This window comes from Oncorhynchus mykiss, chromosome 8, assembly GCF_013265735.2.
Source record: "Oncorhynchus mykiss isolate Arlee chromosome 8, USDA_OmykA_1.1, whole genome shotgun sequence".
In the NCBI taxonomy this organism is placed as follows: Eukaryota; Metazoa; Chordata; class Actinopteri; order Salmoniformes; family Salmonidae; genus Oncorhynchus; species Oncorhynchus mykiss.
This window is the reverse complement of record NC_048572.1, coordinates 33,831,212-33,857,820: the sequence shown is the minus strand read 5'-3', so window position 1 is coordinate 33,857,820 and position 26,609 is coordinate 33,831,212. Positions and strand designations below refer to the sequence as shown.

The following is a 26,609-nucleotide window of genomic DNA, read 5'->3' as shown; positions in this document are numbered from 1 at the left end:
AGCTGAAATAAAAGATCCCAGAAATGTTCCACAAAAAGCTTAATACTCTTAAATGTTGTGCACAAATTTGTTTACATCCCTGTTAGTGAGCATTTCTCCTTTGCCACGATCATCCATCCACATAACTGTTTAATCAAGAAGCTGATTAAACAGCATGATCATTACACAGGTGTACCTTATGCTGGGGACAATAAAAGACCACACTAAAATGTGCAGTTTTGACACACAACGCAATGCCACAGATGTCTCAAGTTTTGAGGGAGCGTGCAGTTAACATGGTAATTTCCACCAGAGCTGTTACGAGAAAATGATTAGTTAATTTCTCTACCATAAGCCGCCTCCAATGTTGTTTTAGAGAATTTGGCAGTACATCCAACTAGCCTCAGAACCGCAGACCATGTGTGACCATGCCAGCCCAGGACCTACACATCTGGCTTCTTCAACTGCGGGATCGTGTGAGAACAGCCACCCGGACATCTGATTAAACTTTGGGTTTCCACAACTGAAGAATTTCTGCATAAACTGTCAGAAACCATCAGGGGAGCTCATCTGCCTTCTCGTCGTCCTCACCAGGGTCTTGACCTGATCAGGTGGGCAAGCAATTTGCTGACGTTAACATCGTGATCAGAGTGCCCCATGGTGGCGGTGGAGTTGTGGTATCGGCAGGCATAAGCTACGGACAACAAACACAATTGCATTTTATCGATGGTCATTTGAATGCACTGAGGTACTGTGACGAGATCCTGAGGCCCATTGTCGTGCCATTCATCTGCCGCCATCACCTCATGTTTCAGCATGATAGTGCATGGCCCCTTGTCTCAAGGATTTGTACACAATTCCTGTAGGCTGAAAATGTCCCAGTTCTTCCATGGCCTGCACACTCACCAGACATTTCACACATTGAGAACATTTGGGATGCGCTGGATCGACGTGTACGACAGCGTGTTCCAGTTCCCGCCAATATTCAGCAACTTCACACAGCCATGAAAGAGTGGGACAACATTCCTCAGGCCACAATCAACAGTCTGATCAACTCTATGTGAAGGAGATGTGTCACGCTGCATGAGGCAAATGGGGGAAGCACCAGACACTGACTGGTTTTCTGATCCACGCCCCTACCTTTTTTTAAGGTATCTGTGACCAACAGATGTATTTCTGTATTCCCAGTCATGTGAAATCCATAGATTAGAGCCTAATTAATTTATACCAATTGACTCATTTCCTTATATGCTTTAACTAAGTAAAATAAAATAAAATTGTTGCATGTGGCGTTTATATTTTTGTTCAGTGTAGTCAGGTTAAGTCAATGAGAACAAATTCTCTTTTACATGAACGATCTGATTGATCAAGAACGAGGTGAACAACTGACTACAGCTGGTTACCTTGCCAAAGTTGGGTGCGTCTTTGAGTTGGTTGGCAGCTTGAAGGAGGCAGGTGGGGACTGTGGGTGGAGACCTCTGGATGATGCCCCTGTAGCAGGTGTTGTAATGGGGGAGAGGAGACACGGGAGAGGGGGCGGACATTTGGCTCTTCCTCCTCGACGTCAGGCTCAGTTTCTGGGCTGCCCTGTGGAAAGATAGGATGTGGACATTTCAGTAGGTACATCCTCAACTTCTGAATGATTATTTAAGACTTTTTATTAATCATCAGTGAATAACTACCTGCAGGAGCCCATGTCTACTCAGTAGACATCTAACTGACTAGTTTTACACATACCTGACCAGAAAGGACAAAATTGCAGGAGCCATTGGACTGCTCTGGACAGCCACAGTCTCATTCGGTCCCTCTGAGAACTCCTCTGAAAACTGGAGAGAAGTAGAATGATTATCTTAGGAGATAATACTTCAACTGTATTAGAATATCCATAGCCTGGGGGTCCAGTCTGTTTTGGCTATTAGCCAACTCCTCTTTGTGTTCGTTCAATGTCATGCCAAAGTACAGCTTGGCAATGATAAAAGAGTTGCCAACAGCACATCGTAACATAGCCCAGGGAATAGATGCCATTTGGAACACAACCCAAGAGAAGAATCAATTGTTAACCTGTGGATGTGGGGCATCAGGATGAAAGCACATTAGGTAAATGGGACATTCATCATATAGCTCTACATATAGACTAGTAGTCACACATGGGACACATAGCTCCAAGGTTTAACGGAGACATGACTCAGACAATCAGACTCAGAGCCATTACTAAACCTACTGTGACCGTGCTGCATCTGACTATTCCACACCACATACCCTCGAGGATGTGCGTGAAGAGTCTGACTCTTCAACCCAACCCTGCTTTCCCTTCCCTCCAGCCCTAGTGTGTGTGTGTGTGTGTGTGTGTGTGTGTGTGTGTGTGTGTGTGTGTGTGTGTGTGTGTGTGTGTGTGTGTGTGTGTGTGTGTGTGTGTGTGTGTGTGTGTGTGTGTGTGTGTGTGTGTGTGTGTGTGTGTGTGTGTGTGTGTGTGTGTGTGTGTAAGCTTTGGCCTACTCCCTACTCTGTGTATCTGCTGAAATGAAGTCAAAGAGCTTGGCTGCGAGCGAAAGCGACAGCCAGAGTCCTGTTTTATAGTGGCCCCCTCTGCAGCTCTACTGTCTCATCAATGTTTCAGCTTTTAAGGGCAAGATAACAACCCTGTTCCCCTCCCTCTATTGCTACTGCCACAGGAAATATCCAGCCATGTAATGCCAATTAGAGCCAGGAGGCACCTTGGGGCATGACTAACATCTGGAATGAGATGGGTTTAGGGGGCATGGGGTATAGTTCAATTCTACCTCTACTCCTTTCTAACTCTGAACCCCCTGTCCCCCACACCCTGAAGATCTCTCTTTCTCCTGCTATTTTTCTCTCCCTCTCTCTCTCTCTCTCTCTCTCTCTCTCTCTCTCCCCCCACTCTGTCTCTCTCTACCCCCCCCTCTCTCTCTCTCTACCCCCCCACTCTGTCTCTCTCTACCCCCCTCTCTCTCGCTCTCTCTTTCTCTTTTGTCTTCCCCCCTTCTCTCTGTCCCTCTCCTCGTCCTCTCATCTATCTCAAACTGGAATGGTGTAAAAACTCCCATTACCATTAGCATGAGGTCACCTAGCTTTGACTAACATTTGCTCTGCTTCCTACAAGTGGAAAATCACATGAAAACACATCAATGGTCACGTTTCCATCCACAGCTTTTATGCGAGTAAAGTCATGCCTTATAAAAAAGAATCACGACAGCTGTGAGGGAAACAGGAAGTCCAATTTTCTAAATGCCGTCAGGTCATTTGTTTGTTCGACGTGGGATCTTTTGGTGCCTGTAAAATGAATTATGCGTGAAATAGTGGTGGAAACACCTTTATGCGCAAATATTGATATAATAACCATCACATCAAAGTCAACTTGGAGTGACTCAATGACACAGGGTGTGGTCCTCCCACTATAACTCAATCAGGAAAGCGTGCAGTTTATTAGGCTACAGATGAAATAAGAGATGATGAACTTCACAGGGCGGTGAAAGTGCATGATGTGAGTTGGCACATTCGCTATTTAACGCAACAGTTTGGTGACAAAACTATCAGTAGAGTTGAAAATGTGATGGAAAAACAATGAACTTCAGATTTGTATTCAGTACATATAAACGTAAGCGAAAATGTACATTTTGTGAGCACTACGTCATCACGCACAGATTTTTATCCGTTTTGTGGAAACTCACCACTGTTCGGGAAAATGTGCACATTTTCTTTCATGCGGATTTTAGAATATTCACATGAAAATCTGTCACCAATTGGATGGAAACCTTCCTAATAACAAACTTACGCCGGTATAATATGCTCTGCTTTGCATATTGTCTAATAGACTATGGCAGCTAACCTGGTACCAGATCTGTTTGTGTTGCATACAGCCAACTCCTATGGTCATTGTTATGCCAACCATAACTGATCTGAGATCAGGCTAGTCCTCAGCCAGACAGCCACTCCACTGTCAGAAACTGACAGACCAGAGACCACTTCACTTCATTAGCCACAATGGACTGAAGGAGATATAGGTAGATTCCCAAATGGTGCCCTATTCCCTATATAGTGCACTACTTTTGACCAAAGCCCTATGGTAGGAGCCCTATGGCTGAACAAACTACTGTAGCCTACTTAAGGCTCCTTAAATGCTTCCATCCATCCACTTTCGTCCCGGCTGTATTTACCACCTAGCCCTGTGAGGGTTACAATACTGCACTATGCATATTTCACCAGTCGTTAAATATGACCAGGCTATTGATCATTGCGCCGCCTGCTTTTTTTACTGGCTGTTTTATGACGGAAAATAAATCACAACCCAATTCTCTCCATTAGCGATAAGGTTGCAAATGTACACTTCTCAGGATCTAATTGGGGCAGATCGGACGGAGTCAATCAATTCCGACAGTGACAACATCCTCTATGAGAGCATCCACTCCACTCCTCCCCTCTCCCCTTCCCTCCCCTCTCCCCTTCCCTCTCCCCTACTCCTTCCCCGTCATGTGTCATGACTCATGATATTATCCTGATATTGTTCACGTCGCTTCCATTAGACTCCATAATAACGATAGCTATTGTGATATCAAGGCAATATTGTGATATGCAACCTTTAGGTTTTTAGATGTACAGTACCTGGCAGGGAAAGATGGTGACTCCATTATTGCTGGACATTGATATGGAGGAGGCCAGGTGCTGCTGCTCCTCAACCCATCTCTCCATCTCAGCTGGGGTGGGCTTCAGGATCCTCCTAGGGTGGGTCTTCTGGGGGCTTTGACTCCTGGTGAAGCCTGAGAGGCGGGGGCTAGATGGTGCTGTGGAGGTGGTGGATCGAGGTCCAGGGGAGGGCTTGGCAGAGGAACTATGGGTCCTGGCAGAGCGTGAGAGGTGGGGGCTAGATGGTGCTGCTTTGGTGGAGGTGGATCCAGGAAGGGGCTTGGCGGGATATGGAGTGGCCCACTTGGCACGCTCCTCCCTGGCTAGGATCAGGTGGATGGCCTCCTGCTTCAGCTGGCTCAGGTGGGCACCACAGACGTCACAGCCACTCTGCTCGTCCTCCACAGCCCAGACGTCTATGGTACCACTGTGGGTTTGGAGGTTGTCGTGGAGATAGGCTGACAAGGTGGAGTCCTACAGAAGGGATGTAAAGGGAATGTACAGTATGGTTCTATGCATTGAGTCCAATTCAATCACAAAAACAACAAATATCACAGTGAATTACAAAAGCGGATTTTTTTAAATAATTAATTGTCATTGATGACAGTCTGTCATTGAGGAAATGATGTATCAAAATGTGGCATGGTAAGAAGTAGGTCTACATCGACTTCCAGAATCAATCATTATAATAGCATCTATCATAGGACAGAGATGGTGGCATAGCATACTGTATGTTAGTTTCTGTGCCCTTGTTCTCCCTGAACTTCCATTCCAAAACCTTTCTCCCGCAAGCTGCTAATGTCAATGACCCACATTTTGAGTCCCAGACTACTGCAATATTGCATAAAACAAAGTCAACCAGAAAAATGCAGATGTGCCCAAACAAACTCCAAGCCAAAATCTGAGACCGAGCCTGGTAATAGATCTGTTTGTGCTGTGTAGCCAAACTTTGGGTTGTGTGTTTGTCATAACAAAGAGACAAATTGATCTAGGACCAGGCAAAATAATGACCACACAGTCTTAGAAAAAAAGGTTCCAAACGGGTTCTTTGGCTGTCCCCAGAGGAGAACCCTTTTAGGTTCTACTGTACATAACACTTTTTTCCCCCTAAGAGGGTAAGAGGTGGCTAAACAGCACAAACAGGTCTGGAACCAGACTGTCAGAGACCTGTATTTTCTTTAGGATTCATAACAGGACAGATTTCATCATGGCCCTGGTCTGGAAATCAATACACTACAAGAAGCCATTATCAGATTTCTACTGACCGTCTCCGTCCGAACAATGAGGTAATATCTCCACGTAATGGTCTGTGGTTCATTTTAAAACGTCCTGTTCTATTTCATATTCCTCTCATAGGAGAGTGAAGCAAATGTTTTCGTTGTACCTCTGGTAATGAGGTTTGAAGGGAACATGAGTTGCTTTGTTATTAAAACATGAATATCAGTCTGAATCAGTTCACTCTAGGGATAGCCTATGAGTCAGCTCAATGACAGGAACTGATGTCTGCTACATATCAGATGCAATCGGGAGAAAAACATCTAAGTAAGTGACCATTTGGATTTGTCAAGGCAGCTAAAATATGTCTAAAATCTAAAATGTGTTACAAATCTGTGGCTGAATCCCATTTTCTGACCATTTCAATTCAAACCCATTAAATTGTCACCAACGTATATTGTATCACTACAATGAAAGCATGCTACTGTTTACTGCATAAAACACATTTTCATAGAAAGTGAAGAAGTGATTAGCCTACCTTGCATGAGATATATTGAGGAATGACGAGGCTCCGTGCGTGTATCTTTAGTACAGCCACAGTCGCCGTGCAATGCTCACAAATAACTTTTCCGTCAGATTTCCGAACGCTCCAACTTCCCACCATGGGGGGTCTAACCGTGTCAAATACACTGGTAATCCCAGGTCCTCCGGCGCGGGATGGGACATCCGTTTTTGGCCACGGAACTCCATGAGGGTCGGCGTTGGACCCTGCACCCTCTGGAGAGGGGCGATCTGTTGATTGACAGTCCTCGTGTTGTACTGTACCGCTCCCAGTCTCAGAGTAAAATCTGGATGATTTACATTGAGGCGCATCTGTCTGTGAAATGTACAAATACCATGCACCTTAATATACTGCAAACTGAAGAAAATAACCATGACATCATCATAACATAAATTGAAACTGATGTTTTAAAAGCCTATGAGTCATCAAATAATATGTTGATACTAGAACTGTGCAACCCACTATCTAAACAACTTAAGATAAATACTGAATGTGGAAAAAGTAATATTGAATCAAGCGTCCCTTACCCAATACATTCGGTTCCCTGCTGTGGGACATCTCTCCTTCTCTCTTCGAGTGAGAGATGCCATAGCAATAGGTTGTTGAGAAGGGAAAACGGAACAAAGCCAAAGACAAGGATATGCTGTCTACTTTACTCGGCTTTGTTTTTTTTTTTTTACACGGTTTAAAAATGAAAAGTATGAAGCAATTATATTATTCTAACCCCGTAAAGTATCCGCACTTGCGCGTCTTGTCATGAGCTATTGGCGGTGTGAATGAAGGCGTGCGTAATGTCAGAGCGCATCAAGAGGGAGAGCGCGCAGGCATCCTACTGATTGTATTTATTTGTGCATTCCCCTCGTTGTCCACAGGGAGGCAGTGAAATGCAAACTATAAACGTGGCATTCGGCCTATCTTTTTTAAACTGCTTTCTCAATTGAAGTTTATGGTCTGTAGGCCATGTGAAATATTCTGATTATATGGCCATTTGGGGTATTTCTTCGCGGTTTTTGGATATGATTGTGCCTAACATAATGCTTGTTCGGATGATAGCGGACTTGGCTACAAGATAAGTTATGTGAGTGTGTCTTGAGGACGTTCCATGGACCAGAGTGCCGAAAGTTCATAGCGTGGGTTTTATGGTGGGAGTGTCTGGGAACAAGTTGAATTGATTCTCTCTGATCTTTGGAGAAAATGTACACTCACTCACCACCTCCCACACAGAGGACTTCTCGTTAGGAAATATGCTGTCAGTCATTACTGATAATGAACTCCATTTTGCTTGCTAATTCTTAGATGGTAGGAAACCATATTTTACTGTACTGTGTTCTTGTGGAAATGTTACTTCAATAATCTGACATTCAATATATGTCTGGAAATTGACAGATATTTGAATGTGTGTGTGTTTGAGGGGCAGTGAGGGTTCTCCAAAATGCACATAGGCAACATGGATAGTATGGACCTTCCATAGTATGGAAGGCCAGTCCCGCCACTGAATTTTATAAATGTTGATTCTATTTGGTATTTGGTATTTTATTAGGATCCCCATTAGCTGTTGCAAAAGCAGAAGCTACTCTTCCTGGGGTCCACACAAAACATGAAACATGACATAATCCAGAACATTAACAGACAAGAACAGCTCAAGGACAGAACTACATGAATTAAAATAAAATGACAAAATGCCCACATACCCTACATATCAATACATACACACTAACTATCTAGGTCAAATAGGGGAGAAGAGTTGTGCCGTGAGGTGTTGCTTTGTCTGTTTTTTTTTTTTGATTTCAGAGGTGGCACCACAGATCCCAAAATTGTTTTCCTGGGGCCCAGCGTTTTCCCTGATCTGGCAGCCTAGAGAAACGCATGTAGCCTAGAGAAGCGCATACATTTCACTGTGATTGTTATCAGTAGGTTACAGTTGACCAGACTGGACCACAGATTAATTGTGCACGAGTTGATAAATCATGAGGCAAATCAGTTTAAACAACAGTACTTTGTCCCTCTTTTCAACACTTTTGTGTCAATAAGCCGAATCAAAAGTGTTGGGGCAAATGCCAAATCGCCACATAATTTCAGGTAATTGGGGCCCTTGTCTGCTGGCCGTGTGTTCCTCGGTGGCTGTTGCCAGAGCCTGATGTTGAAATTACAATTAGTGATTAAAAAAGTTCTGAGGACTGCGGAGAGCCTTCTGGGGTTGTTGAGGCACATCTGAGGCGGGAGTGGGGTCCTTACTTGTGGATCTTCACAAGTGGGTAAAGGGACCAAGGCAGTGGGAGAGCAGGTTTTGGGATACAGGTTCACCACTTTCAGATACACCAGGGTAGGCGGCTGTCTGATGGAGCGTCAGTCTTCTCTGCTGAAATGCTACCACTAGTGTGGGCATTGGGATGGGTGGAAGAAGTGGGGCCTAAAATGGTAACTTTGTGTTCAGACACTTCTGCTAGCCTGGTCAGACTTAGAGAATGGAAAGTCAAAGACATAGCCAGGCCTGATGGCATCTGAGGGCGGCAGGTAGACCAGACCTGAGGGTGGCAGGTAACATAGCGGTTAGAGCATTGGGCCGGTAACTGAAAGGTTGCTGGTTTGAATATCCGAGCCGACTATATGAAAATCTGACAATGGACCTTTGAGCAAGGCACTCAACCCTCATTTGCTCCATGGGTGCTGTACTACTATGGCTAACCCTGTTAAACGACATATTTTGCTACACATGCATTAACATCTGCTGAACCAATAAAACCAATAAAATGTGATTGGATTTGTGTGACAATAAAACATATACAGTACCAGGCATAAGTTTGAACACACCTACTCATTCAAGGGTTTTTCTTTATTTTGACTATTTTCTACATTATAGAATAATAGTGAATACATCAAAACTATGAAATAACACATATGGCACAATGTAGTAACCAAAAAAGTGTTACACATATCAAAACATATTTTAACTTTTAGATTCTTCAAAGTAGCCAACATTTTCTTTGATGACAGTTTTGAACACTCTTGGCATTCTCTCAACCAGCTTCATGAGGTAGTCACCTGAAATGCATTTCAAATAACAGGTGTGCCTTGTTAAAAGATCATTTGTGGAATTTCTTTCCTTCTTAATGCATTTGAGCCAATCAGTTGTGTTGTGACAGGGTGGGAGTGGTATACAGAAGATAGCCCTATTTGATAAAAGACCAAGTTCATATTATGGCAAAAACAGCTCAAATTAGCAAAGAGAAACAACAATCCATCATTACTTTAAGACATGAAGGTCAGTCAATCTGGAACATTTCAAGAACTTTGAAAGTTTCTTCACGTGCACTCTACACTACTAAAGTTTGCTGTAAAGAAACCACTACAAAAAGTTCTACAGCTGCACCATCGAGAGCATCCTGCTCAGCCTTTGACCGCAATGTACTACAGAGTGTAGCTCGTATGGCTCAGTACATCACTGTGGCCAAGCTTCCTGCCAGCTAGGACCTCTATACCGGGCTGTGTCAGAGAAAGGCCCTAAAAATTGCTAAAGACTCCAGTCACCCTAGTCATAGACTGTTCTGTCTGCTACCGCACAGCAAGCGGTACCGGAGCGCCAAGTCTAGGTCTAAAAGGCTTCTTAACAGCTTCAACCCCCAAGGCAAAAGACTCCTGAACAGCTAATCAAATGGCTACCCGGACTATTTGCATTGTATAATCTATGCACAGTCACTTAACCTCCACCTACATGTACATACTACCTCAATTACCTTGACCTACCTGTGCCTCCGCACATTGACTTTGTACCAGTACCCCCTGTATACAATCAAATCAAACTGTATTTGTCACATGCACCAAATACAACAGGTGAAATGCTGACTTATACAAGCCCTTAACCTACAATGTAAGTTTTAAGAAGAGAATACTTGTCAAGTAAAAAAAATAGATAAGTAAAAAATAAGAAATAAAAGTAACCAATAATTAAATTAAATTTAATTAAAGAGCAGTGGTAAAATAACAATAGCGAGGCTCGCACAATTGGCCCAGTGTCGTCTGGGCTAGGCTGTTATTGTAAATAAGAATTTGCTGTTAACTGACTTGCCTAGTTTTAAAAAAAAGGTTAGATAAATAAATAAATAAATATACACAGGGGGTACTGGTACAGAGTCAATGTGTGGGGGCAATGGTTAGTCGAGGTAATTCAGGTAATATGTACATGTACAGTGGGTAGACTTAAAGCGACTATGCATAGATAATGAGAAACAGAGAAAAGCAGCTTTTGCTCTTTAATTATTTGTTTATTTTTCTATTTTATTCTTTCTTCTTTTTTACATTTTTTTTATTTCATTATAGTTTAGTAAATACTTTCTTAATTATTTTTCTTAAAATTGAATTGTTGGTTAAAGGCTTGTAAGTAAGCATTTCACAATAAGGTCTACACTTGTTGTATTCGGCGCATGTGACGAATGCAATTTGATTCGATTTTTACAGGACACCAATAAGAAGAAAAGACTTGCATGGGCCAAAAAACACGAGCAAATGGACATTAGACCAGTGGAAATCTGTCCTTTGGTCTGATGAGTCCAAATTTGAGATTTTTGGTTCAAACCGCCGTGTCTTTGTGAGACACACAGTAGGTGAACGGAGGATCTCCGCATGTGTGGTTCCCACCATGAACCATGGAGGAGGAGGTGTGATAGTGTGGGGGTGCTTTGCTGGTGTCACTGTCAGTGATGTATTTAGAATTCAAGGCACACTTAACCAGCATGGCTACCACAGCATTCTGCAGCGATACGCCATCCCATCTGGTTTGCGCTTAGTGGGACTATCATTTGTTTTTCAACAGGACAATGACCCAACAAATCAAATCAAAAATCAAATCACATTTTATTTGTCACATACACATGGTTAGCAGATGTGTTGCGAAATGCTTGTGCGTCTAGTTCCGACAATGCAGTAATAACCAACGAGTAATCTAACCTAACAATTTCACAACAACTACCTTATACACACAAGTGTAAAGGGATGAAAAATATGTACATAAAAATATATGAATGAGTGATGGTACAGAACGGCATAGGCAAGATGCAGTAGATGGTATCGAGTACAGTACATACATATGAGATGAGTAATGTAGGGAATGTAAACATATAAAAGTGGCATTGTTTAAAGTGGCTAGTGATACATGTATTACATAAAGATGGCAGGATGCAGTAGATGGTATAGAGTACAGTATATACATATGAGATGAGTAATGTAGGGTATGTAAACATTATATTATGTGGCATTGTTTAAAGTGGCTAGTGATACATTTTTACATCAATTTTTACATTATTAAAGTGGCTGGAGTTGAGTCAGTATGTTGGCAGCAGCCACTCAATGTTAGTGGTGGCTGTTTAACAGTCTGATGGCCTTGAGATAGAAGCTGTTTTTCAATCTCTCGGTCCCTGCTTTGATACACCTGTACTGACCTCGCCTTCTGGATGATAGCGGGGTGAACAGGCAGTGGCTTGGGTGGTTGTTGTCCTTGAGGATCTTTATGTCCTTCTTGTGACATCGGGTGGTGTAGGTGTCCTGGAGGGCAGGTAGTTTGCCCCCGGTGATGCGTTGTGCTGACCTCACCACCCTCTGGAGAGCCTTATGGTTGTGGGCGGAGCAGTTATCCTGTCGGGCGATGATACAGCCCGACAGGATGCTCTCGATTGTGCATCTGTAAAAGTTTGTGAGTGCTTTTGGTGACAAGCCAAATTTCTTCAGCCTCCTGAGGTTGAAGAGGCACTGCTGCGCCTTCTTCACCACACTGGCTGTGTGAGTGGACCAATTCAGTTTGTCCGTGATGTGAATGCCGAGGAACTTAAAACTTACCACCCTCTCCACTATTGTCCCGTCGATGTCGATAGGGGGGTGCTCCATCTGCTGTTTCCTGAAGTCCACGATGATCTCCTTTGTTTTGTTGACGTGAGGTTATTTCCCTGAAACCACACTCCGAAGGCCCTCACCTCTTCCCTGTAGGCCGTCTCGTCGTTGTTGGTAATCAAGCCTACCACTGTAGTGTCGTCTGCAAACTTGATGATTGAGTTGGAGGCGTGCATGGCCACGCAGTTGTGGGTGAACAGGGAGTATAGGAGAGGGATCAGAACGCACCCTTGTGGGGCCCCAGTGTTTAGGATCAGTGGGGTGGAGATGTTGTTACCTACCCTCACCACCTGGGGGCGGCCCGTCAGGAAGTCCAGTACCCAGTTGCACAGGGCAGGGTTGAGACCCAGGGTCTCGAGCTTGATGACGAGGTTGGAGGGTACTATGATGTTAAATGCTGAGCTGTAGTTGATGAACAGCATTCTCACATAGGTATTCCTCTTGTCCAGATGGGTTAGGGCAGTGTGCAGTGTGGTTGCGATTGCGTCGTCTGTGGACCTATTGGGGCGGTAAGCAAATTGGAGTGGGTCCAGGGTGTCAGGTAGGGTGGAGGTGATATGGTCCTTGACTAGTCTCTCAAAGCACTTCATGATGACGGAAGTGAGTGCTACGGGGAGGTAGTAGTTTAGCTCAGTTACCATAGCTTTCTTGGGAACAGGAACAATGGTGGCCCTCTTGAAGCATTTGGGAACAGCAGACTGGGATAAGGATTGATTGAATATTTCCGTAAACACACCAGCCAGCTGGTCTGCGCATGCTCTGCGGACGGGGCTGGGGATGCCGTCTGGGCCTGCAGCCTTGCGAGGGTAAACATGTCTAAATGTTTTACTCACGTTGGCTGCAGTGAAGGAGAGTCCACAGGTTTTGGTAGCGGGCTGTGTCAGTCGTACTGTATTGTCCTCAAAGTGAGCAAAGAAGTTGTTTAGTCTGTCTGGGAGCAAGACATCTTGGTCCGCGACGGGGCTGGTTTTCTTTTTGTAATCCGTGATTGACTGTAGACCCTGCCACATACCTCTTGTGTCTGATCCGTTGAATTGCGACTCTACTTTGTCTCTATACTGACGCTTAGCTTGTTTGTTTGCCTCGCGGAGGGAATAGCTACACTGTTTGTATTCGGTCATGTTTCCGGTCTCCTTTCCCTGGTTAAAAGCAATGGTTTGCGCTTTCAGTTTCGCGTGAATGCTGCCTTCAATCCACGGTTTCTGGTTTGGGAATGTTTTAATAGTTGCTGTGGGTATGACATCGCCGATGCACTTGCTAATAAACTCGCTCACCGAATAAACGTATTTGTCAATGTTGTTGTTTGACGCAATGTGGAACATATCCCAATCCACGTAATCGAAGCAATCTTGAAGCGTGGAATCAGATTGGTCGGACCAGCGTTGAACAGACCTGAGGAGCTTCCTGTTTTAGTCTCTGTCTATAGGCTTTTCCAAAAGGAGGGCAGGGGAGGGCCTTATATGCGTCGCGGAAGTTAGAATAACAATGATCCAGGGTTTTACCAGCCCTGGTAGCACAATCGATATGCTGATAGAATTTAGGGAGTCTTGTTTTCAGATTAGCCTTGTTAAAATCCCCAGCTACAATGAATGCAGGCTCAGGATATGTGGTTTCCAGTTTGCATAGAGTCAAATAAATTTTGTTCAGGGCCATCGATGTGTCTGCTTGGGGGGGAATATATGCGGCTGTTATTATAATCGAAGAGAATTCTCTTGGTAGATAATGTGGTCGACATTTGATTGTGAGGAATTCTAAGTCAGGTGAACAGAAGGACTTGAGTTCCTGTATGTTGTTATGATCACACCACGTCTCGTTAATCATAAGGCATACCCCCCCGCACCTCTTCTTACGAGAAAGATGCATGTTTCTGTCGGCGTGATGCGTGAAGAAACCAGCTGGCTGTACCGACTCCGATAGCGTGTCTCGAGTGAGCCATGTTTCCGGGAAGCAAAGAACGTTACAGTCTCTTATGTCTCTCTGGAATGCTACCCTTGCTCGGATTTCATCAACCTTGTTGTCAAGAGACTGGACATTGGTGAGTAGTATGCTCGGGTGCGTGATGTGCCCGTCTCCGGAGCCTGACCAGAAGACCGCTTCGTCTGCCCCTTTTACGGCGACGTTGTTTTGGTTCGCCGGCTCGGATCCGATCCATTGTCCCGGGTGGTGGGCAAAACACAGGATCCGCTTCGGGAAAGTCGTGTTCCTGGTCGTAATGATGGTGAGTTTTTATATCCAGTATGTAATAAAACCTAAGATTACCTGGGGTACCAATGTAAGAAATAACACGTAAAGAAACTAAATACTGCATAGTTTCCTAGGAACGCGAAGCGAGGCGGCCATCTCTGTTGGCACTGGAAGTGGTGTGTAAGGGCTGTGTAAGGGCTATTTGACCAAGAAGGAGAGTGATGGAGTGCTGGGTAAGATGACATGGCCTCCACAATCACCTGACCTCAAATCAATTGAGATGGTTTGGGATGAGTTGGACTGCAGAGTGAAGGAAAAGCAGCCAACAAGTGCTCATCATATGTGGGAACTCCTTCAAGACTATTGGAAAAGCATTCCTGGTGAAGCTGGTTGAGCGAATGCCAAGAGTGTTCAAAGCTGTCATCAAGGCAAAGGGTAGCTACTTTAAAGAATATTAAATATATTTTGATTTGTTTTACACTTTTTTGGTTTCTACTGTATATGATTCCATATGTGTTATTTCATAGTTTTGATGTCTTCACTATTATTCTACAATGTAGAACATAATAAAAAATATAGAAAACCCCCTGAATGAATGGATGTGTCCAAACTTTTGACTGGAACTGTATATACAGTGGGGAGAACAAGTATTTGATACACTGCCGATTTTGCAGGTTTTCCTACTTACAAAGCATGTAGAGGTCTGTAATTTTTTATCATAGTTACACTTCAACTGTGAGAGACGGAATCTAAAACAAAAATCCAGAAAATCACATTGTATGATTTTTAAGTAATTAATTAGCATTTTATTGCTAATTTTATTGTGAGGCTATTAGATACTTAAATGTGTAATTCACACTCCGACCTGAGAAAGGCAGCAATACAGCATCTAGTCTGCCGGAAACGCACAAAAATAAGAACAATACGGGAGGGGTAGAAGACTAACAGTATACTCAGTTGAACTGTTGGCGATAGTAGTTGCCCTCCAGTGGGTGGAGGACGTACAACCTGTAAGAATTATAATATGCTCAGATTCTCTATCGGTATTAAATTGTTTATCATCAGGTAAATCTAATAGGAGTCACCTACTATTGGAGGTATTCATGTGAGAATCTGCTGGGTCCCAGCACATTTGGTTGTGGAAGGGAATGAAATTGTAGACCAGTTAGCCAAAATTAGAAATTAGATATAACTTATATTAATGTTCCACTGGGTAGAGGTGAGGCCAAATGTAAGATCAGAGCCATGTGTGGTAGAAGAGATGGGACTCTAAGCCCAAGGGCCGGCATTTGTATGCCCTCCAATGAAAGGTTGGTGGACCAAGACTCAAAGGTCAGATTAGGAAGGAAGAGGTGGTGTTTGCTCAATTGTGCTTAGGACATTATACATTGAACTCGTCATTACATCGGGCTGGCAAGCATGTGAATGGTTTGTGTCTGGAGTGTGCGGCCGATGAAATGGTGGAGCATGTGTTGTTATATTGTTGTAAGTATGTTGAAGAGAGGGAAAGATTGAAGTGTAGGGTCATTGACCGTTGGGTGGTTGGAAGGGATTTGGGGGATGGGGAGGTCTATTAGAAGTTAGTAGGGCTCTTTTTTTATTTTCTCAGAAGTACTGCGTTAGATAGGAGGATTTAGAAATGTTGTAAACCGTGATTGACCACACATTCCAAAACAGTAGGTGGCGGTATGCACCTATAATGTTGGTTTGCAGACCACCATTATATCATAGAAGAAGGGGGAGAATACGGGAGGGGTTTGCTCGCTTTGGCGCCCACAACCCCTTCTGCCAGTGAAAAGGACTATTAACGCTACTGCCATTTGGCGCAGTTAAAAATACGTGAACTTGCATAGCGTCCTTTACAAAATTTCCCGTCTTTGTTGTAATTTTACTTTATTTTAACAGCGTGGTTCAGTTTAGTGTTTTATACATTTTTCAAAATGAGTTCAATTAACGTAAAAAAACTGAAAGTAAACGAGTTGAAGGACGAGCTGAAAAAGCGTCAGCTGTCGGACAAGGGGTTGAAGGCCGAGTTGATGGACCGTTTGCAGGCCGCGCTTGACGAAGAGGCCCTGGCTGGAGATTCTCCCCTTGGGCTGGAGGCCGCGGAGGGAGGCTTTCCCGAGGGAGACGACGACGCCGCCGCCGCTGCTGATGACCAAGAGGACATGGGGGAAGATGAAGAAGACGAGGGCCCCGTCGTTGAAAGCATGGATGCCAACGAGGAGGAAGAGAATGGAAACGGAGAGGGAGACGCCGCTGTCGTGAACCAATGCGAGGAGGAAGAGAACGCGGCCCAGGAGGACGACGAAATGGGTGAGGTAGAAGAGGAAGAAATGGATCCAATGCTGAAGGAAGGTGTGGACGACATGGAGAAAATTACATTGGACGCAGAAGATGGTGAGCCTGGAGACCATCCAGCAGAGGGTGAGTCGCTGGTTCCATTCGAAAATGATTGGGCTGGGTGTCACATGTTTTTGCTAACGTCGTTAGCCTATAATATGTCGGGTGCGTTCGCGAAATTGGTTTCGATGTATATTTGTTAGCTAGTTAAGGTTAGTGTAGCTAAAACAATGTAAATATTGTTTCACCTGGTCCTACTACACGAAGAACACAATTGGCCTCACCCTATACGTATTTTCTTCTGTTTGGTTGGTTAGCCTAGCTAGATAGCATAGCTAGCAACTACACAAAAGAATGCTTGCTAACTAGGATAGCTAACTCGCGACGCTAGCAGACAGTGGACAAGATTCGACAGGTGCTGGTTTTGGTAGGCTCGTGGTTCTAACTACTACTCAAGAGTATTCTAAATGCGTCTACAAACGGGTTCCAATAAACTGGTCATAATAGAAATGTAGCTAGCTAAAAACAAACATTGTGTAAACTAACTGAATGAACAAGGATTAGCTAGCTGTCAAGCTAACTCGTAAGCTAGCCGCGTATGGCATTGTGCAGGAAGGGGGTCAATGGAGGATAGCCTGCAGTTCAGTTTCGTCTCTTCACTGACTTGCCTCAGTAAACTATTGACCCCAACATCAGGGACTGATTGACAATGGTCTATTTCCCGATCCATTTTAATAACTCTAGCCGTAGCTGGGTTATTGTGCCTATTTTACTATTTTTGTCGTGATTGTTTACATCTCTACATTTGATCTGTATTGTTGACCAGCTACATTGTAATCAACCCTACTCTCTGGTCAAAACAGCCGTAGACTTCTGTCTAACTTCAGACAGGCAATGGGGTCCTAATGTAATGGGCAACAAGTTAGTCTTCTGTGGGCCAGCCCCACCACAGTCACAGTGCGACCTATCCTTTCAATAAAGGAGCACCTCATTATATTCTTCTTTTATTTCCTAAGGGGATGCGGACAAAGACACGAATGCTGATCAGAAGAATAAGAAGGGTGTTAAGAGACGCCGGGAGGAACATGGAAGGGGCTACTTTGAATTTATTGAAGAGAACAAATACAGCTGGTAAGGATGGGAGACAAAATGGCCTTCGGTATGTCTGAAGAGCCATCACAGCTATGTGAACTGTATTGGCTTTAAGCGCCAATGCATTAATTAGTGCCAAAACCCTCACTTAACTAACTTCTGTCAACATTATGTAAGTTTCATACATGTTTGAATTGAGGGTCATCCCTGGCTTTTAAATGAACCTTACCATTATTACACATGCAGTGCCCACATACACCCCTTATGGACTGCATAATCTAGTAAGAGAAATGAACACCAGTTTATGAATTTGATTGTTCAACATTCACTCTCTTTGTGCAGAAAGGCTTATTGTGTACACTGACAGGGTGACGCAAAGCTGCTCCAAAAAAAACTCCCGGAAGAGTAGCAGATGATGGGTTGGGGGAGGGGGGGTCGCGTAAGGGCACAAGGATGTATCACTTTTTTCCGGGCGTATCACTTTTTTCCGCAAATTGGAGATGGGTGCTCTCCACTGACCGCTCATTGTTCCTGCTCGCATTGTCTTTTTTTGAATGTTTGCTTTTATGTCAAATCATGTCTCTCTCCACCATGTCATCATTATATTCCGTGTGATTGATGTTTTGTTTTTTTACAGGAATGCTTTCTCACTATACAGGTCACTTAAACCTAGTCCAGGACTTAAAATAAATTCAAATGGATATTCCCCATTAAACAAACTTTAGTCCAGGACTAGGCTGATCTGTATCTGGGGAAACGACACCCCCTCCCCCATGTGTGTATCTGGAACCCTATTTTGTTTTCATTGACCCAGTGAGCGGTTATCTAGCCTGTGTAAACAAATAAATCACCTGGTGGCTGATCCTTTGACTGGAGCAGAGCCCCTCGTAGCTGTTAGCTAAACCACACACTATACTGTATGACCCCTGGCTTATGCTCCTTGGTCTGAGTGTGGTCTGACCAATGTTGAGAGAGGCCATTGCGTCTGACCGTACAGCACTAGTGGCCATTGTGAGGACTGTGCAATATGACCAAGAACAGGTTTTTAACTTGTTTTGTTGCAAAGATTGAAGAGCAACGCTGCATTATGGTGTTCCTCCTGTGCCGGAGGCAGGGTTTAGTTCTGAAAATGCTTCAGTCTACATGCTTTGGACACACTCATCATGTTGTGATACTCCTATTAAATATTTCAAAGCTAGTTTCATAAACACAACTTGGCAACAGCTTGATTCTGGTTCTGAAGGCCTTTATTCTTAAGTCGGTGTGGCACAACATTTCCAAACAAGTTCACCTTTTTATCACTACAGTCGCTGGGGTATTAGAACCCCTGCCACACAGTTGAAGCCCCTATAGGCTACGTGGAGCTAGCTTGCGAGCCTCTGTTCCGTGAACATGAAGCGGCAGCTTCAGTGAGATTTGACCTTTAGTGAGAGCAGCTCCACACAGAGTTAAATATATCCAGCAGCCCTTTATACGGCATGACCTTTCAGCATTCTCCAAAACATAAACACAGTTTCTGCCCACATTGAGGCCTTTTGGCTGTTGATGCTTTTTATAATAAGAAATATAGCCCCTGGGACTAATTTTATTTTGTATGTTTATCCAAGGCACCAGTGGACCACTGCAGGTAAGTGATGTTGTTTCATCGTGATTGTCAAAACCTAAAGACTCCAATAGCTTAGTTCCATTTCTGCCCATAGTCTGGACTCTTTCCACTGCTGGACCTCTCCTTCTCTTCCGGGAGGTCACAACCGGATGGCCGTCCCTGCGATTGTATTCAGGTTCCGTCAGAAAGGTTCTAATTCTCTGATGTTGTGACTGACTGGCTGTGTTCTCTTTCAGGCCTAGTCTCAAGTCTCCACTGCCACCCCTGGAGGAGGAAGATGAGGAGTTTGATGATACAACAGTCTGCCTGGACAACTGTGAGTCATGTTTGTTGTGTAGCTGGACAGTGTAGTTGTCGCTGGGTTTAATGAATCCCTCTACAAACACTTGTGCAGAAGTAATATGCCTACACCAATCCCAAATCATAGCCCCTACTACTGCCCCTATGTACTTGTGAAGATTAGCTTGCTATATTGCCTACATCCGTTCCAATATTCTCTAATCTCCGCTAGTGCATTGCGCATAGGGCCTAGGGGACGATTTTGGCATATGACACCAGAATCTAGATGTGTCAGGGGACCGAGAAGAGGGAACTTAATGTGTTTTTTGTTTGTTTGTGTTCCAGATAACTGCGACCTGCACTTCAAGGTGTCCCGGGACCGCTACAGCGCCTCCTCTCTCACCATGGAGAGCTTTGCCTACCTGTGGTCCGGGGGCAGAGCCTCATACGGGCTGTCCCAGGGCAAGGCCTGCTACGAGATGAAGGTAGCCCAGTTTGCGTTTCATTTGTAATTGGGAATTCATAACATTCTGACCTCGGATAACAAACAACAATGGGTTTATCTCCATTTTTATAATTTAAAAGCACCACTACACAGTTAAATAAAGGGTCATATTTTTTTTGATATCTTTTTCATCGCCTGGTTGTGCAATTAAATGCCTGATGTAATCCATTTGCTGCTAACATCACCAATGTAATGTTCTGCCTACAGATAACTGAGAAAATCCCAGTGAAACACATATCCAGTAAGAACATGGACATCCATGAGGTCCAGGTTGGATGGTCCCTAGCTACTGGCAGTCTGCTCCTTGGTCAGTCTCCAATGGCATTGTTGTTTTTCAAAAAGATAATGGTTGTTATGGGATGTTGGCACCCTCTAGAGGTTGTTAGGGAGCATGACATGGAACTGGAACAAAGCCTGTGTGTGTTGTATTTTGCAAGGCAACAATGCAGTGTTATGGAATGAGTGCAGAAACACTAAAATCACCAAATTTATGACAAAATCCTAGTTTTAGTTACATCACCTAGTCAGCTGTGTGTATCGTGTCTGACGTGAGTTATGTCATTGCAGGTGAGGAGGAGCATTCCTATGCCTACTCTGGCAAAGGCAAGAAAACCACCAATTGCGTGACTGAAGATTTCGGGGAGACTTATGATGAGAATGACGTCATCTGCTGCCTCATTGTAAGATCTTTCTTAATTTAGCCTTACTAATTGCAATAACGTAATATTCTCAACACACAGGCCGATTTTTTAAAATGAATGTTCAGACTTGCATGTGGTGTCGAGTTTCTCATCACTGAGGCCCGTCCCAAAAAAACAAAGCATTTAGATGACATTTATTTTAAAATATGGTCAGTGATGTAAGCTGTCTTCAAAGTCTTCTGTTTAGAAGGTAATCTATGTCCACAAAAACCCATCAAAACCAACCAGTATTTGTGTTTGGGGATTCTAAGTGTGGGGTGATAACTTCCTCATTAGCACCTCACATTTTCAATGGTCAATGTTATATTTTGTACATTGAAACTACAAGCTGTAAAATGTTCTATTGCAGAACTTTGAAGGTGAGGAGGTGGAGATGTCCTTTTCTAAGAACGGTAATGAGCCAGTGGTGGCCTTCCAGGCCAGTAAGGAGTCCCTAGTAGGAAAAGCGCTCTTCCCCCACGTCATCTGCCACAATTGTGCAGTGGAGTTTAACTTTGGCCAGATGGACACGCCCTACTTCCCCCAGCCAGAGGGCTACACCTTCCTGCAGCAGGTCACCATGGAGGACCGTGTCCGCGGACCCAAGGCACCTGACACCAAGAAGGACTGCGAGGTAACTATGGCAACCCAAAACATCACTGGCAGTGATTTGTTTGACACAAGGGCCTCCCTAGCAATGTGATCTATCCATAAGCTCAACCTGTATATTTCAGAATAAACGGCTAGTAAAATGTGTATCAGATAATGATTTGCATATTTCTAGGGCCCTTTTCCTCAAACTAATGTTGACTATTTTACGTGCATAACTTCTTCCACCACTTACTGATCTGTTGCGTATGTGTGTCGTCGTAGGTGATTGCCATGGTGGGCCTGCCTGGCTCAGGAAAGAGCACCTGGGTCAACAAGCACATCCAGGAGAACCCCGGGAAATATTACATCCTGGGCAGCGACACCATCGTGGAGAAGATGATGGTCAGTGTTGTACTTAGTCATGGTGTTTGTGGCCCTCTGTATTTTAGAGTAAGTTCTCTCTGCACCCATATTAGAATGAGGTCCTAGTTGTCTGTCAGTTTAGTTTGTGAGCTAAACGTTCAGTCCTATCCTAATTGTTGTATATGTAGTCCCTGGTCATTTGGCACTGTAGGTGTATATCCTGTCCTGCATCAATCTTATTAGTCTCTTTTTGCCATTCATTTTCATATGTAGATTGGCAGTTTGAAGCGTCAGGCGAAGGACACAACAAAGCTCACGGCCATTTCCCAGCGTGCACCTCTCTTCCTGGGCAAGTTCATTGAGATCGCTGCTCGCAAAAAGAGGAACTATATCCTGGACCACGTAAGGCTTGATATTCAATCGCATTCCATCACAGCTGATTTCTTACAAGTCGCAAACACTGACCTTTAGTACTTATTGTGAATAGGAAAGTAGATGTTTGGATACACATAGAATAGTCTCATACACATGAGTACATCATTATATAGTGTAGGCAGGTCTTCGGTGCCAACAAAGCAGTCCAAATCATCATTATTTATGATCACACAGGTCAGCATTATAAGTAATCCCCCCTCCTTCCTCTGCCCAGACCAACCTGTCTGCCCCGGGCCAAAAGAGGAAGATGTGTCTATTTGCTGGGTACCAGCGGAAGGCTGTGGTGGTCTGTCCCTCAGACGACGACTACAAGGAGAGAGCCCAGAAGAAGGCCGAGAGCGACGGGAAAGACGTGCCCGAGCACGCTCTCCTCAAAATGAAAGGTAACGCCGTGAGCTGAGCTACTTCACTAATAAAAACTGTTAAAAGTAGTCTCTCCTACCGTGCTAAAAAGCTAGCGACTTCACGTCTTTAGCACTAATCCAAAAGACTTCCGAAAGTTTGTAGTAATAGAGTAAGGTTACCCGCACCCTAAAACTATTTTGGTTTTCATGTTAGCATGGCTAGCCCCCTCTAAGCTTTGCCCACTCGTGGCTGTCTGTGTCACGAGTGGCCATATCAGGGGGGCAGAGTGACCCTCTCTCCTAAACCCTGGGTCAGGGGCTGCACCCCTGCCTCTGGGCCTGGTGGGAAGAACACCGCAGGTTTCACAGCAGCACTAGAAATCTAGTTTTTGCTACGAAGGACATCATAAGATGGTGTTCATAAGCTGTCTTCGTAACCACCCCATCTCCTTGACTCTTTCCCCTGTGCAGGATTCTTCACCCTGCCAGAGGAAGGTGAGAGCTTCGCTGTGGTGAGCTACGCTGAGCTGCAGAAGGAGGATGCTGCCAAGCTGGTGGAGCAGTACAAGGAGGAGAGCAAGGCGGCCCTGCCGGCTGAGAAGAAGCCCAACCAGGGGTCTTTGACCCCCAAGAGAGGAGGAGGGAGTGTCCGGGGGGGAGGCAGAGGCAAGAACCAGTTCAACCGTGGAGGTGGACCTGGCCAGAGAGGAGGTGGACGAGGTGGCTTCCAGCAGAGAGGCAACTTCCGAGGAGGTGGGAGGTCACGATTATCGGCCATATTGGTCAGATGGTTAGGGTTTTGGCATGACCGGTTTTAACCCCGTTTTTAGGTCTCGCTAAATTGCTAAAACATTCCTTGTTTTGTCTGCAATGATCTGATAGGACTGGACAGGTGAAGGAAAATCAAACCTCTTGATGGGCCTCTGCCCTTTTTCACTTGCATTTATCCTGTAGTTATTGAATAGTGGAGATGAGCAGAGGATTTTAGATCATTAAGATTCAACCCCAGTCTAACTGATGTGTCCATGTCTGCCTCCACCCAGCTCCAGGCCCACGTGGTGGGTTCACTCGCCCCCCTAGAGGGTTCATGCCCCCTCCAGCCTTCAGAGGTGGATTCGCCAACCGGGGCAACTTCAACAGGGGCGGCGCCCTCATGGCTCCCCAAGGAGGGTCCCCAAGAGGGGGACCGATGAGGGGCCACAGGGGTGGAGCCATGAACAGAGGTGGTCCTCCAATGAGCCGAGGGGGCGGCGGTCACATGAGCCGAGGGGGCGGCGGTCACATGAGCCGAGGGGGCGGCGGTCACATGAGCCGAGGGGGCGGCGGTCACAGGGGCAACTTCAACCAGGTGAGTTTGGTCACAGCATTGGAGAATTACAAGTTGGCCTTTATTTGGATAATCTTCTATAGAAGGTGTGTAGATGCTAAAACTATTGACCTGGATTAGAGTTGGTATATAGTTAGTTGATACATTACATTTATAAACCATCTTTAGGGAACTATCCAAATAAGGTGTTATCAAAAAGTTATTGCTACAATTGTGTATTTATTAGCGAGTCTGTTGTCTTTCTCCCAGGGGTTCCAGCCCAGAGCAGGCAACAGCCGTGGGAATTTTGGCAACAAGAATGGCAGCGGTGGGTTTGGGGGCGGCAGGAATGGTGGAGGACGTGGTGGCGGATTTGGAGACAACAGGACTGGTGGAGGATTTGGCATGGACAAGGCTCAGGCCTTCAACCAGAGCTGGCAGCAAGGGGTGAGTCTCCATTTTGAGTTTAAAGGGCAAATCCTAGCTTGTTAGCCTTGTAAAACAATTGAAGGTTCTCACATTTTTGTATTTTTTTTCTCACACTGTGGCTGTGTTTACACAGGCAGACCAATACAGATCTTTATTAAATAATTGGTATTTTTCTAATAATTGGGCAAAGATCAAAATTGGACTACATGTGTAAATGCAGCTAGGGTCTATAGGGTCCACTGGACATGTCATAATACCCATAACCTAGAGGTCAAACAGGGAAATGGTTCCAATCGTTTTCTTCCATTTATTTTTCCCATAGGGGATTTTAAAACACTTCAAGTTAGGACTGATTCGTGTAGGCTTACCCTGGCGTGAAGGTTTGGTAACCATGTAAGTCTCGCTAGGCCAGGGTTACTTAACAATATTTTCTGCTTTATTTACTCTGATTTTCGAAAATGCTAATTAGCAAAACTACAAATCCCTGCGGGCTCCTGCGTGTCATGTCTAGCAGACACCTTTGCTAACAGGGATTGTCCATTTAAAACTTGCACAAGACAGTTCGCAGAATTGTCAATTTAAGAAATGTTGCCAATTTATTCATTACTACATTTAGCTAACATTAGATAGTTAATCCAGAGATTCTTACCTTTGCCTCGATTCATCTGTCTCGTTGATCATGGAATTTGTAGTACTTTATGATAGCCACATTGGCAAATAATCAGCATTTTATTTTGGGTGGTAAATACAGGCAAATATATTGATTGATACGTCACCTTGTCCTAGAGATTTACAAGGTTATCAAAACATCACGCCAGGGTAGGCCTATGCAAAACACAGCCCTTATTTTAAGTGTTTCTAAAATCCCCTATGGGAAAAATTAATGGAAAATGATTGGAACTATTTCTCTGTTTGACCGCTAGGTTTTATGGGTATTATGACTACATTCTGGATGGTGGAGTATACTTTGAGGCTGAGAACGCGAATTGGGAAAGTTTGCATTGTGAGGCCTAATGTCACTTTTTAAGAGTTGTCTTCTATTGTCTGCATCTAACTTCCTTGATCTGTGTCCCCAGTTTTGGAACCAGAAGCCATGGAGCCAGCAGTATCAGCCAGGATACTATTAAAGACTTTCTGATCAAAAGGACTGGTGGCCATTAATGGTAACCAACCACTAGCCACGGACCCCCTGCCCCACCCCTCCCGTTTTTTCTAGAACCCACTTTTTAAATTGAAAACAAAAAACGCAAGCCGATGGAGCAACATTCCACATCCGAGGAGAGGAGTCTCTGAAGCTTTATGGGTTTTTCCATTTGATTTTGTACATTTTATGATCCCCACATTTTAAAGAAATCACATGCTTTTAAAAAAAATCCCATGTTTGAGAAACATACCACATCACGAACCGCAACATTTTCCCTCTGCTTCAGTGACATTTTCAGGGTTGTGCATTTTCTGTGTAATGTTTTTATTTTTTATTTTTACAAAATGTAAATATTGTCTTGCGTAGTTATGTTTGTATAAGAAGTGAGAACACTTAGTTCCTTTCGGTTATTATCTTATGAGAGGCATGGTAGCTATAGTATTGTTAGTGATTTGTATATGTAGTCCATAAGCAACAAACAGTAATTTGTTATTTTTAATTAAAACATCAAGCATGTAATCTAAACTCCGTAGATTTACAATAAACAACCTATTTGCTTTTTGCAGAAGTCTATGGCTTATGACTTTTACTTGAGTTCAAAGGTTACCTAAAGTACCTTTTGAATGGGCAATGGGCTGGTTTGCTACTTCAAACAACGACATCCGCCCTATATCTACACAGTTAGCATCTCACAATGTGCTACTTACTGATGTAATTCATCCATTGTTAATACACAACTCTATCCTTTTCACCTTTTCATGATACAGGTTCATCTCATTGAGTTGATATTTTGCAAGAGATACCTGTTCATCTGGATGCCATTGTGCTTTGAAGAAGTATTACAGCAAATCCATTTCTGTAGGGTATTAGAAGCCATTTTAAATATTGCATTATGCCTTTTGATATCATAATTTATTTTGTGATTTGTATGTTTCTTGATATAATGGGACACATTACTGATCATGGTGCTGACCAGGCTTGATTCTCAGGTGCAAATTGAACAGCGGTTCCTTTAATTTGTCAAACTTTGG

General features: G+C 44.1%; 2 protein-coding genes across 2 annotated transcripts in view; one reads left to right on the top strand and one right to left on the bottom strand.

The window, feature by feature from the left end:
- LOC110529837 (kinesin-like protein KIF26B) overlaps nucleotides 1-7,185 on the bottom strand; it is a 36,349-nt gene extending 29,164 nt beyond the window's left edge. Inside the window, exons 1-5 of the mRNA XM_021612426.2 lie at nucleotides 6,925-7,185; nucleotides 6,374-6,712; nucleotides 4,600-5,094; nucleotides 1,717-1,805; nucleotides 1,383-1,566 (exon numbers count right to left, since the gene is read on the bottom strand). Of these exons, the coding sequence (XP_021468101.2) occupies nucleotides 1,383-1,566; nucleotides 1,717-1,805; nucleotides 4,600-5,094; nucleotides 6,374-6,712; nucleotides 6,925-6,987 (1,170 nt within the window). The 5' untranslated portion in view covers nucleotides 6,988-7,185. The remainder of the gene's footprint in view (nucleotides 1-1,382; nucleotides 1,567-1,716; nucleotides 1,806-4,599; nucleotides 5,095-6,373; nucleotides 6,713-6,924) is intronic.
- A 9,033-nt stretch (nucleotides 7,186-16,218) lies between these two features.
- LOC110529836 (heterogeneous nuclear ribonucleoprotein U) lies at nucleotides 16,219-26,149 on the top strand. The gene is made up of 14 exons (XM_021612425.2): nucleotides 16,219-16,888; nucleotides 17,821-17,935; nucleotides 19,739-19,818; nucleotides 20,127-20,266; nucleotides 20,494-20,593; nucleotides 20,854-20,966; nucleotides 21,337-21,600; nucleotides 21,840-21,959; nucleotides 22,194-22,322; nucleotides 22,570-22,738; nucleotides 23,171-23,452; nucleotides 23,743-24,047; nucleotides 24,276-24,452; nucleotides 25,511-26,149. The coding sequence occupies exons 1-14, from the start codon at nucleotides 16,402-16,404 to the stop codon at nucleotides 25,559-25,561; spliced, it is 2,532 nt and encodes an 843-aa protein (XP_021468100.1). The 5' UTR covers nucleotides 16,219-16,401; the 3' UTR covers nucleotides 25,562-26,149.
- Nucleotides 26,150-26,609: the final 460 nt, after the last annotated feature.

Excerpts from the sequence above, each read along its gene's own strand:
- LOC110529836 (XM_021612425.2), top strand. The coding sequence starts at position 16,402 with ATGAGTTCAATTAACGTAAAAAAACTGAAAGTAAACGAGTTGAAGGAC. Across the intron at positions 20,267-20,493 it reads AGGCCTGCTACGAGATGAAG|ATAACTGAGAAAATCCCAGT; the intron begins GTAGCCCAGTTT and ends TTCTGCCTACAG. Across the intron at positions 21,601-21,839 it reads ACACCAAGAAGGACTGCGAG|GTGATTGCCATGGTGGGCCT; the intron begins GTAACTATGGCA and ends GTGTCGTCGTAG.